The sequence below is a fragment of the Jaculus jaculus genome, chromosome 6 (assembly GCF_020740685.1).
Source record: "Jaculus jaculus isolate mJacJac1 chromosome 6, mJacJac1.mat.Y.cur, whole genome shotgun sequence".
In the NCBI taxonomy this organism is placed as follows: Eukaryota; Metazoa; Chordata; class Mammalia; order Rodentia; family Dipodidae; genus Jaculus; species Jaculus jaculus.
This window is the reverse complement of record NC_059107.1, coordinates 138,605,875-138,621,337: the sequence shown is the minus strand read 5'-3', so window position 1 is coordinate 138,621,337 and position 15,463 is coordinate 138,605,875. Positions and strand designations below refer to the sequence as shown.

The following is a 15,463-nucleotide window of genomic DNA, read 5'->3' as shown; positions in this document are numbered from 1 at the left end:
TGGATGCATGTGTCACCTCGTGCATCTGGCTTAAATGGGTACTGGGGAACTGAATCTGGGGCCTTTGGCTTTGCTGGCAGCACCTTAACTGCTAAGCCACCTCTCCAACTCCTTTTTAAATTTTTTAATATTTTATTTATTTACTTATTAGAGAGGGAGAGAAAGAGGCAGATAGAGAGAACACAACTGCATTTGAGTAGCTCCCAGAGAGAAGACTGCTGGTCTACCACGAGACTGTCACAGTTCATAAACTATACGGATCTCCAGGTAAGTCTTCTCTCAGAGGCTGATGATCCTGACAACAGAACATAGCAGGTTTGGCTACAGACTAGGTATATGTAAAAATACACAAATACAAAATTTGATTGGAAAATAGTATAGGTAACAAAAAGGATCGTTATAACTGATATCACTGACGGGTAGAATGGGGAAAGAACAAGTCACATTTTACAGCAGGTCACATCAGCTGCAAGTAAAATAATCAGTTAACAAGTTGATTACTTACTCTAGGCTTTAGACCAATGACTATTTGATGTTTCGGAGGTAGGCACTGTGATGGCTCTATCTGAATAAATGCAAAAGCAATGATTTGCTTAAGCTCACATCAGAAGTCAGGGCATGGAGCTAGAGGGAAACCTGTTAAGTCTGACTCACAGGTCCACTTTTTCTTCTTGCTGTCCACATTTCTGTTAGAACACTATTCAGGACTTAACAACCTTTAAAAACAATACATCAGAGCTAGAAAGATGGCATAACAGTTAAGGCACTTGCCTGTGATGCCTAAGGACCTAGGTTTGGTGGCACATACACCCGAAGTTTGTTTGCAGTGGCTGGAGACCCTGGTGTGCCCATTCTCTCTCCCCTCTCTCAAATAAATTCATAAAATATTTTTTAAGAAAATGCATCAGGGGCTGGCGAGATGGCTTAGTGGTTAAGGTGCTTGCCTGCAAACTATAAGGACCAGGATTTGATTCCCCAGTACCCTCCTAAAGCCAGATTAACCAGGTAGCACATGCAGCTGGATTTTGTTTGTTTTGGCTAAAGGTACTGGGGCAATGATTCTATCTGCCCCTCCCCAATAAATGAATAAATAAGTAAATATCAGAAACCTAAATAAAAAGGAAAGTTACTGACATATCTTGATGAATAAACACACAATTTTAAAAAGAATGAAGAAGCATCATAGTTGTTTCTGAGTCCTTTTTAAAGAATAATAGCTATTACTGTTGCTATTGTCACTAGATTGAAAGCAGGGTCTCACTGTAGCCTAGGCTGACCTATAACTCACTCTGTAACCTGGGCCAGCCACAAAGTCACCAGGATCCTGAGCCTCTGGGATAAAAGGCATGAACCGCCACACCCATCTTCAAGTGTAGTCCAAGCTGGCCCCTCAAATTCCTCATCCTTCTGCCTCCACCTCTTCACAACTGCCTCCCAGTGCGTGTGGCCACAACCTTCAGTAACCATTTTTAACTATGTATTTTATGACAAACTTTGTTTTAGATATTTTACATGTCTTAATTTAACCTAACACTTTAAAAAGCAGAAATGGTAAATTTTTACAAGTGAGATAAATTCAAAGAATAATTTATTCATGGTCAAATGGCTAGAGTCAGGATTAAAACCTAAATTCAGTTCTGTTTTTATAGATTTTATTTATTTATTTATTGAGAGAGAGAGAATGGGCACACCAGGGCCTCCTGCCACTGAAAACAAACTCCAGACCCATGTGCCACCTTGTGCATATGGTTTAAGTAGGAACTGGGGAATCAAACCTGGGTCCTTAGGCTTTGCAGACAAGTGCAACTGCCGAGCTATCTCTCCAGCCCCATAAACTCACTTCTGCTCAGTTTTATTCATTAACCAAAAAAAAAAATAAAAAATAAAAAAAATCTTAGCTGGGCACATGCCTTTAATGCAAGCACTCTGGAGACAGAGGTAGATCACTGTGAGTTCAGGGCCACCCTGAGGGTACATAGGTAAGTCTGGGTTATAACAAGACTCTACCTCAAAAAAACTCAAAAATAAAAGAGTAAAAAATCTATGATTGTCTATTAAAAATTTATCTCTTTATAGAGTGAAAGCATGGTTGTGATAATGAATTTGGAAATGAATGAAAATGCTTAAAGCTCCACCACCCAAGTCTATTTCTCGTTTTTGTTATTTATTTATTTTGGTTTTTTGATGGAGGGTCTCACTCTAGCTCAGGCTGACCTGCAATTCACTATGTAGTCTCAGGGTGGCCTCGAATTCAGGGCAATCCTCCTACCTCTGCCTCCCAAGTGCTGGTATTAAAGGCATATGGCACCATGCCCAGCTTAAAATATATTTTTATTTTATTATCAAGCAGAGAGAGAGAGAGAGAGAGAAAGAAAGAAAAAAAGAAACAGACAGCACCAGGGCCTCTAGCCACTGCAAATGGACTCCAGATGCATGTGCCACCCTGTGCCTCTGGCTTTATGTAGGTACTAGGGAATCAAACCCGGGCCATCAGACTTTGCAAACAAGTGCTGAGCCATCTCTCCAGCCCCCTCCTTTCTTCTAAACAGAGTTCTAGGTTTGCCTATACACCTGAGTATTTTACTGGAAACAGACATGTTTTCCAAATTTTGACAAAAATCTTCGTAACTGAGCTAACTCAGGCACAATTCATCCCTCTATTCTACCACAGCGCTTATATTAAGACATCAAAATACAGAGATCTCTTCATCTGATTTGTAGGATGCTCCTGGGTTTTCAAGGCCGCATCACAAACATCACTAGCCCACTTGCAACAATAGCATTTGACAAACAAGGAAGGGTCACAGAACAGGGTCGGGAAGCACAGGCACAGTGGTCGGTCCCCTCAGTCCTTCCCTTCCACAAACGCGTTACCTTCAACGCTGGCAGGCTGAAGCCATCAGTAAGGTGATGGGCTTCCTCTTCCGAAATCTGTTCTTCACTAAGTCCAAGGCCCAGCTCCTTAAAAGGCACCACACAGATGTAGTTGGTAACATTGTCACTCTCAGAGTTCAGGGGGTAGGTTAAAACTGGTTAAGGCAATGAACACCTTTTCGTTAAAGCTTAAAAGATATAGTGCAATTGTCCAAAACTATATTCACTAATTTTTATTCTGAATGCTGGCTGAAGATTTACATCAAATTAATCTTTTAAAAAAAATTTAAGGGACTTCTGGTTAAGATGGTGGCATAGGAACATTGCCAAAGCAGCAGAGGGGAGAAAAAGCCAAAATAACCCCAGCAAAATACACTCTTCTACTAAAAAGGGAGGTGTATAAGAAATTAAAATGACAGCAGAGAAGAAGGAGAGATCCAGAGCATCCAGAGCTCACACGGGCCGATGGTGGCGCCAGGTCTGCGGGGCTACAGCTGCCAGGCTCGGCTTGAGCCGCAGGAAAAGCCAGGCGAGGGGATTCTCCACTCACACCGCAGCTCTCCACAAACTCAAGAAACATAAAGGGAGAGCAGCAGAGAACAACGGAGGAGCAGATCACAAGGTAGAGGATCACGTAGATTAAAGACCTTAACATCAGGGCTGGAGAGATGGCTTAGCGGTTAAGCGCTTGCCTGTGAAGCCTAAGGACCCCGGTTCGAGGCTCGGTTCCCCAGGTCCCACGTTAGCCAGATGCACAAGGGGGCACACGCGTCTGGAGTTCGTTTGCAGAGGCTGGAAGCCCTGGCGTGCCCATTCTCTCTCTCCCTCTATCTGTCTTACTCTCTGTGTCTGTCGCTCTCAAATAAATAAATAAATAAAATTAAAAAAAAAAAAAAAGACCTTAACATCAGACCTGAAACCCTGAAACTGCTAGAGGAAAAAGTAGGGGAAACCCTTCAACATGTTGGTCTTGGCAAAGATTTTCTGAATATAACCCCCATTGCTCAGGCAATAAAACCACAGATTAACCGCTGGGACCTCATGAAATTACAAAGATTTTGTATGGCAAAGGACACTGTGAATAAAGCAAAGAGGCAATCTACAATGGGAAAAAAATCATTGCAAGCTATATATCTGATAGAGGATTAATATTTAGGATATATAAAGAACTCAAAAAAAGTTAAATAATAAGGAATCAAACAAGCCAATTAAAAAATGGGCTATGGAACTAAATAGAGAGTTCTTTTTTTTTATAATCATGGAAAATGTTAATAAAAATAAAAAAAAATAGAGAGTTCTTAAAAGAAGAAATACAGATGGCATGTAAACATCTAAAAAAATGTTCTACGTCACTAGTCATCAGGGAAATGCAGATTAAAACTACATTGAGATACCATCTCACTCCTGTCAGATTGGCCACCATCATGAAAACAAATGAACATAAATGTTGGCGGGGATGTGGATAAAGAGGAACCCTTCTACACTGTTGGTGGGAATGGAATCTGGTCCAGCCATTGTGGAAATCAGTGTGGAGGTTCCTAAGACAGCTAAAAATAGATCTACCATATGACCCAGCTATAGCACTCCTAGGTATATATCATAAGGACTTGTCTCATTACCTTAGAGATGCCTTCTCAACCATGTTTATCGCTACTCAATTCGCAATAGCTGGGAAATGGAACCAGCCTAGATGTCCCTCAACTGATGAGCAGATAATGAAGATGTGGCACATTTATAAAATGGTGTTCTATACAGCGGTAAAGAAAAATGAAGTTATGAAATTTTTAGCTAAATGGATGGATTTGGAAAGGATTATACTAAGTGAGGTAACCCAGGCTCAGAAAGCCAAACATCACATGTTCTCTCTCATATGTGGATCCTAGCTACAGATAATTGGACTTCTGTGTGAGTAGGAAGAAAACTCAGTAGCAAAGGCCAGTAAGCTAGAATAGAGATATAAATGGAAGAGAAAGGAAGGGAGGGGGTTACTTAATAGGATGGTATTGTATACATATAAGTAGAAGAATAGATTAATGGGGGTGAAAAGGCCCAAGTGAGGTCAGGGGAAGAGATTGAGTAAAGGAAAGGTGGAGGGAGGGCTAATCAAGATCTAAGAGGATACAAATAAATCATATGGAAACCTACTTTTTTGGACAATGGAACACTCAGGAGGTGTAGATTGTTGCTAGAAAATTTTCAGTGCCAGGGATGATACCTTCCAGTGAGTTGCTGACCAGGGAGGTCTCTGATGCCCCCAAAACATTATAGGCCATTGCCGAGGCCCTTGGTTTCCCACCAGGAATAGAAGGTAAGACCCTATTGCTGAAGACTCCACATACTTGGGCTGCAAGGTCACTGAGAAATCTTGCTGGAACTGAGCTGATAACCTCCTCCATGTAGACCAGCTGACAGAAAGCTGGAAGAAGCCATTCTGCATGCAGTTCAGTGGAAGAGAGAGAAATCACCAGTGAAGATACTCAACAATGGACACTGTAAGCCTTATATTTGGCCAGCCAGGCCAAATGAGCCAATGGGTGCAATAGTGGCACACCTGGACTGGAGGCCCGCTCCATGGGAGGGAACACATCCCTGATCCTGAAAACCTACAACAGGGGTAGTCATGAACCCTAGGAGTGTAACATCTGCTGCTGTCTGGCTAAATGTATATACTATGCTCATCAAACTGCCTAGCAAGCACTTCTCTTAATGTTCATAACCATATATTAATGCTACTCTCACTTTTGGTAGGGAACCTTCTCTTTTCAGATGGCAGTGACCTTGGGATGACTCAGAAGGCATCATGGTGCTGGAAAGAAGTGACAGGAGTGCTCAGCACTGCAATATCTCTGTCACACCTTCCAATGGCTCAGGATCCATTGTGGAAGAGGTGGTGGAAATAATGAAAGAGCCAAAGGAAGGGCAGACTCCTTACAACAGTGATCCTCCAGGTACAAAATGGCCTGGATATCCATGACCTCACAGTGCCTGACACTACCTACACAAGACCATCATAACAGGAAGAAAAGATCATGACATCAGAATAAGAGACTGATTGAGAGGGGGAGGGAATATGATGGAGAATGGAGTTTCAAGGGGGAACATGGGGGAGGGAGGGCATTATCATGGGATATTATTTACAATCATGGAAGTTGTTAATAAAATTTTTTAAAAGTTTTAAAATTTTATTTACTAGAGAAAGAGAGAGAATAGGCATGCCTCGGCCTCCAGCTACTGCAAACTCCAGATGCATGTGCCACCTTGTGCATCTGGCTTACATGGGACCTGGAGAATCAAACCTGGGTCCTTAGGGTTCACAGGCAAGTGTCTTAACCACTAAGCCATCTCTCCAGCCCCAAATTAATCTTAAGATGCAATGTACTGAGATTTTATAGGCTACTTGTGCATATAATACCTAGCTTTGTCAAGCATGGTACTGCACACCTTTAATCCCAGCACTCGGGAGGCTGAGGTAGGAAGATTTCGGTGCTAGACTGAGATACTACCTTGAAAAACAACAAAAACAAAAGGCCTGAATGTATTTTTTTTCCCATTAGTTTTTGAATAGGGAATATAGGTTTCAAAATTCCTGAGGGGTACAGTGAAAACTATTTCCTACCTTATTTCTTAGCTATAATTACCCTAATCAAAGGCTACTAGTAGTAATCCTTGTTACCATACCTTGTGTAGCCATTAAGTTATTTTATGCATATATACATAAAAGCTAATCCACATATAAGTTAATGGGTTTCTGCAGGCATGTAATAATGCTAGGTATAAACCAACGCATGGATACTATGTAGTCCCAGGCTGGCCTCAAGCTCACAGCAATCCTCCTATCTCTGCCTCCCAGGTGCAGGGATGAAGGCATGTGTTGCCACGCCTGACTATTAACTCAACATTTAACTATCTATAAATCATCACCATACATGCAGAAACACACACACACACACACACACACACACACACACACACACACAGAGTTTATATTTCTTGGCTAACAAAGCTGATTTCCCACTTTAGCCAATTAGACAGACTTCTAGTAATGTGGTCTCTGAGACCTTCCGATATATTAGACATTTTGTGACCATTTTACATGTATTAACTCTATTAAGATCTTCTGATCTTAACAACACCACAATGTAGAAAATTACAGAATTATTGCCATTTTAAAGATGAGAAAAGCAGACAGAGGGGAAAAATGCTTAATGAAGGCCACCAAGGTCGTAAGTGAAACTGCCAAAATGTGACTAGGCAGTCGGACTCTAGAGACCGGTTTTTGAAAAAGGAAGGATTTCCTGTTGCTAGTTTATCACATCATGATGCAAACTTGCCATGTTCATTCATTTTTCTTAAAATGTCAGATCTAAAAAAGGTCAGATCTAGTGAAGCCAGGCTCTGTCTTTTTTATACTTTGGGCCAGTGAAGGGCAGGGCTGCATATTTTTTTCCCCTGTTAAAAATAAGCCACATGAGTCAGGCGTGGTGGCACACGCCTTTAATCCCAGCACTCAGGAGGCAGAGGTACGAGGATCACCGTGAGTTCAAGGCCACCCTGAGACTACATAGTGAATTCCAGGTCATACTGGGCTAGAGACCCTACCTCAGAAAACAAACAAACAAACAAAAAACCCTCCAAAAAACAAAAACAAAAGGCCATGTAAGGTGGCTCTGGTGGCTCATGTATATAATTTAGTGCTGCGGAAGCTGACGTAGGAGGATAGTCATGAGTTTAAGGTCAAGTTGGGCTACAAAGTAAGACCCTGCTTCACAATAGATAGATAAAAAGACAAAAATAAGCCATATAAGGACAGAACTTTCTTCTTATCTCTTATTATATTCCTCCTGGAATGCATTTCCAGTTTTCAAATAGAATGATGGAAATTAGAAGGCAATTTCAATTTGTAGTTAAAATTTTTATACTTTTATTTATTTGGAAGTAGAGAGAGATGAGAGAGAGAATGAGAATGGGCACACCAGGGCAAGTGCCACTGCAAACAAATGGCAGACACATGTGCTGCTTTGTACATCTGGCTTTATGTGGGTGCTGAGGAATCGAACCCATGCCTTCAGACTCTTTAGCAAGCACCTTCAGCCACTGAGTCATCTCTAGGCAATCAATCTGTAAATTTTACAAGCTGCAGCTATATTAGTGAGCACTTCAGGAATACTGCTAATCCTCACATGGAGCCGGAAAAGGATATTTTTTCAGCATGTGTAGCGTAGCTAGCCTTGCTGCTTGGAAGTTGGCTCTTACGGTCCTGTAGACGGCTTTCCGCAGACCGAGGAGATGCTGACTGGGGTGCTGTCCGGCTTTATTAAATGAGCAAGCGGCACTGACCCTGTCAAGCAAACTTGAAAAGTAAAATGTGATACAACTGTACAGGTGTCCTAAAGTTCTCGTTTCCTAAATCCACAATTCTATTAAACTTAAGAGATCTTTTCAAAATAATTTCCATTACAAAATGACTACAATCCCCCCGCCCCAAATCAGGTATCATAGCCTCCAGGAAAAAAAAGAAAGAAAGAAAAAAAGAAACAAGTGAAAAGTCAACATCCCCAAAAAAGTTGTGTCTGGTGTAAACAATGAATTTTAATTGTGATAGAAGTGCCTGTAATATCTATGTAAGAATTTGTATCTTTTTTTTTTTTTTGTATAAAGACACTCTGCCTACTAAAATGAACTAGTTTACTATCTGTTCTCAAAATCCATATCCAAAAGTTCTATGACGGGTTTCATTATCAACATGTTCATAACGTTACAGCAGCATTAATGATATATTTGGTCACTTGTACAGAACAATTCAATGCTACTTAGAAATACATTCTGTACATTCATAAACGTAGGGCAAAATTACTTACCCACCTGCTGCCACTGGCACTTATGTACTCAAAATGAAGTAGGGGAGCAGAAAGATAACAGGACCAGTGGCCAACAGGGGAATGCACGCAGAAAGGCAGAGTAAAGGTTACTACACGGCAGGATACCTGCGCTCAAAACTACTTAAGAGAAGCACATTTCATGGACTTTATGGAACTTTCCTTGAGATTAGTGGAAAGAATTTATTTATTCAAAGCTGAAAGTATATAGGTTTAAATATTATAGGCATTGGATAATATTTTTTTTTACCTAATTAGCAACCTCTTCCAATAAAGAAAACAACATACTAGCATTTATACATTCCCTACATTATAACCTCAAAACTATACAAAAGACATCTAATTCCAAATTTTAAAAATGCTAAAACAAACTAAAATGTATAGACGGTGACTGACAGGCTGATTTTTATTTTTATTTATTTATTTTTTTTGAGGTAGGGTTTCACTCTAGTCCAGGCTCCCCTGGAATTCACTATATCGTCTCAGGGTAGCCTTGAACTCACAGTGATCCTCCTACCTTAGCCTCCCTAGTACTGGGATTAAATGCATGTACCACCACACCTGACTGTTTTGCCTTTTTTTTTTTTAGGCTTATTTTTAAATAAGAAAATACAGACAGACAAAGGTGAAATTATTTGCTAGAGAGAAAAAATGAGGCAGAAACAAAACACTCATGATTTAAATATTTGCCACTACTGCTTATGCAATCAGTGTTATAACCTGACACTGTTTCTAAAAACCTAAGAGTCAAAATTTAATATTCTACATGATTTTTTTAATGCACTGCTCAGTTCGATTGAGAAAAATGAAGAGTGGTCTCATCTAGCATTTCCTTCAGCTGTCTGCCGCCTGGTAAGAAGAACAGCATAATCAGGAGGTAAAGTGTGTGTACCTTTTCATTTGAGTAAAAATAAAACAATGACAAAAGTCACCCAGCATTAGTTGGACACATAGCCATTGTCAGTCAGGCCTCTCAATAAAATGCTGTGTGAGTCAACAATGAAAATACAATATTACTTAAGTTTAGCCAGGTGTGGTGGCGCACGCCTTTAATCCCAGCACTTGGGAGGCAGAGGTAGGAGGGTCACCATGGGTTTGAGGCCACCCTGAGACGACATAGTGAATTCTAGATCAGCCTGAAACCCCACCTCAAATACACACACACGTATGTATGTATGTATATGTGTGTGTGTGTGTATGTGTGTGTGTGTGTATAAAACATAAGTTTGTTAATTTTTGATATTTTGACCAAAATGCAAATATATATTGCTATGCTCTGCTAACAAGAAGTGGCATTAACCTAAGAGAAGGACAAAACCGACACACGCAGCATTCCCTTTGGGCTGGGCAGCAGCAGAAGGCACAAAGCTCTCCTGCTGTCACATAAGCACCGAGGCTGGTGAGCAGGACACAGCAGAGTGAGCAAGGGTGACTACCGCAGGCTCTTCTACTTCTCTGTCCCAGAATTTTCCAGATACTCTTTTATGTCAAGATGAAGAGCTATTCTAGAGCAGAACAGAACGAATGGCAGGAAGGCTACCAGATGTTTTCACTTCCGATTTTTACTACTGTCCAAATACAACTAATTCAAAGAAATGATTATCATTTAATGTGTCGTTATAGCCCCCAAATACAGGGTGCAATGGTTGCAATAGTCATCTAAATTATTAAATATACTATAGTCCAACGGCCGCTTGTGGATATTCAGCAGCAGCCTAGAGTAATGGAAATAAGTTTGTTTGTTTGTTTGTTTGTTTTGGTTTTTCAAGGTAGGGTCTCTATCCCAAGCTGACCTGGAATTCACTGTGTAGTCTCAGGGTGGCCTAGAACTCACAGCAATCCTCCTACCTCTGCTTCCCGAGTGCTGGGATTAAAGGTATGCGCCACCACGTCCACGTTTGGAAATAAGTTTTTGATGTCAAATGGGACAGCTTTGGATATTTGTTCTACCACAACTAAATCCTTTTAGTTATTGATCCTCAATTAGTATAACTTGCCTTTCAGTAAGCAGCCAGTGAATTCTGTGGCTTAAACACCTGTAGTCAGGCTTGTGAGTACTTAGTTTCTCTTGGGAATATAAAACATCACTATTTACATGATATTCTTAACGTACCAGTGCTGTAACATCTGCTAACGGTTACCTAAAGAATACTGTTAATACATCTTGAGGTTTTCAAAATGACTTTGCGTCAGATACATCTACCGCTTAAACTGGGGAAAGGGACATTTGATAGGGAATAAAGGGAACAAACATTTAGTGAACACCCATTTCATTCTAGGTTTAGAGTTAGGTATGCTATTATTATCTCATACTATCACATGGTAATAGACCAGAATAACTATGCTCCACAAAATACTTTGGTTTCTGCAAGAAGATAAACAGAATCACACTGTACATTTATTACATCTACCATATAATAATTTTCTCCTTTTCTTAATTAATATACTATAATGAATGATAAAGGGAAAACTACGTTTTTCCTCCATAAATATAACACAAAAATGAAAATAGCTAATAAATATCCTTAAATTATGTAGTAGAAAAGAATTATTTAAAAAATAAAATGCAAAATGGGCTTACAGAGTAAATCCCCTGGAAATGACTTCAGTCTCTTGAATGAGACGTAAAGATTTTCTCACAAGGTTAGTGAATGCTCGGCTATTTGTTGCCATGTCGTCCAAACGAACAATGTATTTTTTCAGAGTCATTTGCAGTTTGACTGTCCTCCACAATTTCAAAGCTCGAGTGATCAAATAAGCAAACAGAAGCACTCCCCACAGCAGCCACGAAGACCCAACCCACCACGTGGGAAGCATAAGGAACAAACTAATGAAGGCGACGAACACCGAGACATCCCTGGGAGTAGAGAAACCAAGAAAAAAGAACGTCAGACAGCAAGAAGAAAGCTGAGCTACTTTAATCAGTAAAAACAAATTATAACTTTAGGCTTACTAAAATAATATGCTAGCTTATTTGTGAAACATAAAATAAAATGTGACACGTAATAAGGCAAAGTTGAAATAGTTTTAAAATAATCAAGCATCTGTGTGGTGCCACGCACCTTTAGTCTCATCACTCAGGAGGCAGAGGCTACCCTGAGACTACATAGTGAATTCCAGCCTGAGACCTTACCTTGAAAAACAAACCAAACAAAATATCTAGCATATGTTGGTTAATAGTGATTAGGTACTAAAATCTGAGCAATTGAACACAGATAAAGAATATCAGAAATAAGTAGCTTTGAGAGAGAGAATGGGTGCACCAGGGCCTCCAGCCACTGCAAACTACAGATGCATGCGCCCCTTTATGCATCTGGCTTACATGGGTCCTAGAAACTCGAACTGGGATCTTTACCTTTGCAGGCAAATGCCTTAACCACTAAGCCATCTCTCTAGCCCATAAGTAGCTTCTTAATCCTTTTTTTTTTGGTTTTTCAAAGTAGGGTTTTGCTCTAGCCCAGGGTGACCTGGAATTCACTATGTAGTCTCAGGGTGGCCTTGAGCTCACTGCAATCTTCCCACCTCTGCTTCTTCAGTGCCGAGATTAAAGGCATGCAATACTATGCCCAGCTTAATTCATTTTTTAAAAAATGTATGAAATCTTAAAAGCAAATTATAGATTTTAAAATCTAATTTTAAAGATTTTTAAGGTAAAAATACTGTTTCAGAGATATTGTGGGTTCATTTTGCCTAAAGTCAAATATTATTTGCATATATTACACAAAATGTAATTATCTTTTCAATTTAGAAGCCATCCTTTCTTGGTCTAATGGCTCATGCTTATAATCCCATACATATATATAATGGAGAGGCTGAGATAGGAGAAATACCATGAGTTTGAATCTTGCCTTGGGCTAAGTGAGTTCCAAGTCATCCTGTAATAAAGAAAAACCCTACCTCAAAAATCAAAACAAATAAATAAAATAAGGTCCTAATTACCCCACATAACGCCAATAATCCTACTCATAAAAGAGAAAGGATATAAGACTATCTATGTAAAACAAATAAATAAATATTATTTTAAAAATGAGCCAGGGGCTGGAAAGATGGCTTAGCGGTTAGGCACTTGCCTGTGAAACCTAAAGACCCCGTTCAAGGCTCGATTTCCCAGGACCCACATTAGCCAGATGCACAAGGGGGCGCACATGTCTGGAGTTCGCTTGCAGTGGCTGGAGGCCCTGGCGCGCCCATTCTCTCTCTCTCTCTATCTTTCTCTCTGTGTCTGTTTCTCTCAAATAAATAAATAAAAATAGATAAAAAAATTTAAAAAAAAGGAGCTGGGTATGGTGGTGCATGCCTTTAAACCCTGCACTTGGGAGGCAGAGGTAGGAGGACTGCTGTGAGTTCAAGGCTACCCTGAGACTACATAGTGAATACCAGGTCAGCCTAGGCAAGAGCAAGACCCTATCCTGGAAAAACAAACAAACAAACAAAAACCTAAAAAACAAGAGCTGGAGAGATGGCTTAGTGGATTAAGGTGCTTGCCTGCAAAGCCTAAGAATCTAGGTTCAATACCCCAGTAACCACATGAAGCCAGATGCACAAAGTGGTGCATGCATATGGAGTTAGTTTGCAATAGCTTAGGGCCTGGCATGCCCATTCTATCTCTCTCTCTCTATCTGCCTCTCTCTCCCAAACAAATAAAATTTAAAAACAAAACAAAACAAAGCCAGGCTTGATGGCTTACCCCTTTAATCCCAGCACTCAAGAGGCTGAGGGAGGAGTATTACATGAGTTCTAGGCAAATAAGAGCTACACAATTATTTTCAGGCCAGCTTGGGCTAGCCAGAAAACTTGCTGCAAAAAGCCAGAAGGGCCCAAACCCAAATACAAACAAAACTCATCAAAACAAAAAATAAAACATCAAAATATATTTGAGGGGGCTGGAGAGATGCTCAGCTGTTAAGGCACATGCCTGCAAAGCCTAAAGATCCAGGTTTGATTCCCCAGTACCCACATAAAGTCAGATGCACAAAGTGGGGCTTGCATCTGGAGTTCATTTGCAGTGGTTGGAGGGCCTGACACATCCATTCTTTGTCTCACTTCTTTCTGTCTCCCTTTGCTTACAAATAAATTAAAAAATACATTATTTATTTATTTATTTGAGAGAGAGAAAGAAAGAGGAAGACAAAGGGAGAGGGAGAAAGTGGGCACACCAGGGAAACCAGCCACTGCAAATGAACTCCAGACACATGTGCCAACTTATGCATCTGGCTTACGTGGGTCCTGGGGAATTGAACCTGGATAACTAGCTAAACAAATAAAACATAAATGGGCTGGAAAGATGGCTCAGCAGCTAAAAGCACTTGCTTTCAAAGCCTAACAATCCAGGGTTCAATTCCCCAGTATCCATGTAAAGCCAGATACACAAAGTGCCTTATGTGTCTGGAATCTGTTTGCAGTGGCAGGAGACCTAGTGAGCTAATACTCGTGATTTCTCTATCTGCCTCTGTCTCTCTCTCATATAAACAAAAATAAAAATAATTTTTAAAATTATATTTGTTGGGTGTGGTGGCACATGTCTTTAACCCCAGCACTTAGGAGGCAGAGATAGGAGGATAGCTGTGAGTCTGAGGCCAGCTTAGAACTACAGAGTGAGTTCTAGGTCAGCCTGGGTTAGAGTGAAACACGACCTTGAAAAAACAAAAACAATGCCAGGCATGGTGGCACACCCCTTTAATCCCAGCACTCAGGAGGTAGAGCCAGGAGGATCACCGAGAGTTCAAAGCCACCATGAGACTACATAGTGAATTCTGGGTCAGCCTGGGATAGAGCGAGACTCTACATTTTAAAAAAAAGGCTGGAGGGATTGCTCAGTGGTTAAGGCATTTGCCTGCAAAGCCAAAGGACCCAGGTTTGATTCCCCAGGATCCATGTTAGCTATAGGCACAAGGGGGTGCATGCATCTGGAGTTTGTCTGTAGTGGCTGGAGGCCCTGGTGCACCCCATTCCCCCCTTTCTCTGTCAAATCAATCAATAAATAAATAAAAATAAAAATATTTTTTTTAAAAGGGGGACTGGAGGGCTGGAGAGATGGCTTAGTAGTTAAGCACTTGCCTGTGAAGCCTAAGGACCCAGGTTCAAGGCTCTATTCCCCAGGACCCATGTTAGCCAGATGCACAAGGGGTGCACGTGTCTGGGGTTCATATGCAGTGGCTGGAGGCCCTGGTGCGCCCATTCTCTCTCTCTCTATCTGCCTCTTTCTCTCTGTCTTTCACACTCAAATAAATAAATACAAATAAAAAAAAAAGGGGGGACTGGAGAGATGGCTTAGCAGTTGAGTGCTTGCCTATGAGGCCTAAGGACCACAGTTTGAGGCTAGATTTCCCAGGACCCATGTAAGCCAGATGTATAAGGTAGCGCATGCATCTGAAGTTTGTTTGCAGTAGCTAGAGGCCCTGGTGTACCCATTCTCTCTCTGCCTCTTTCTCTCTGTGTCTGTTGCTTTCAAATAAGTAAATAAAAATAAACAACAAAAAAAGAAAACAAAAAATAAAATGAAACTACATTAAAAACATACCTGAGAACATACCTGGGTAAGTAAATGATCATCTAATATGATAGACTCTTTACAGAGTCTATGGTATGAACAAGCTTTGTACTTGTGCATTGCATTAATTGAAGTACAAATATGTCCAAGAATCTTTTTCAGATCAATTACAAATTTGATGAACTATAATATCTGTCAAGCAATGACCGCTTTTGAAAAATGT

General features: G+C 40.5%; 1 protein-coding gene across 4 annotated transcripts in view; it reads right to left on the bottom strand.

Annotated features, from left to right (window-relative positions):
* The window catches only part of Vezt (vezatin, adherens junctions transmembrane protein), an 85,203-nt gene that overhangs the window by 22,590 nt on the left and 47,150 nt on the right, over positions 1-15,463 (bottom strand). For 2 of the 4 annotated variants that reach the window (XM_045151822.1, XM_045151819.1), the window contains exons 5-7: positions 11,332-11,607; positions 8,075-8,224; positions 2,875-3,022 (exon numbers count right to left, since the gene is read on the bottom strand). In XM_045151822.1, coding sequence (XP_045007757.1) covers positions 2,875-3,022; positions 8,075-8,224; positions 11,332-11,607 — 574 coding nt within the window. The remainder of the gene's footprint in view (positions 1-2,874; positions 3,023-8,074; positions 8,225-11,331; positions 11,608-15,463) is intronic. The other 2 variants (XM_045151821.1, XM_045151823.1) reach the window with 1 other exon arrangement.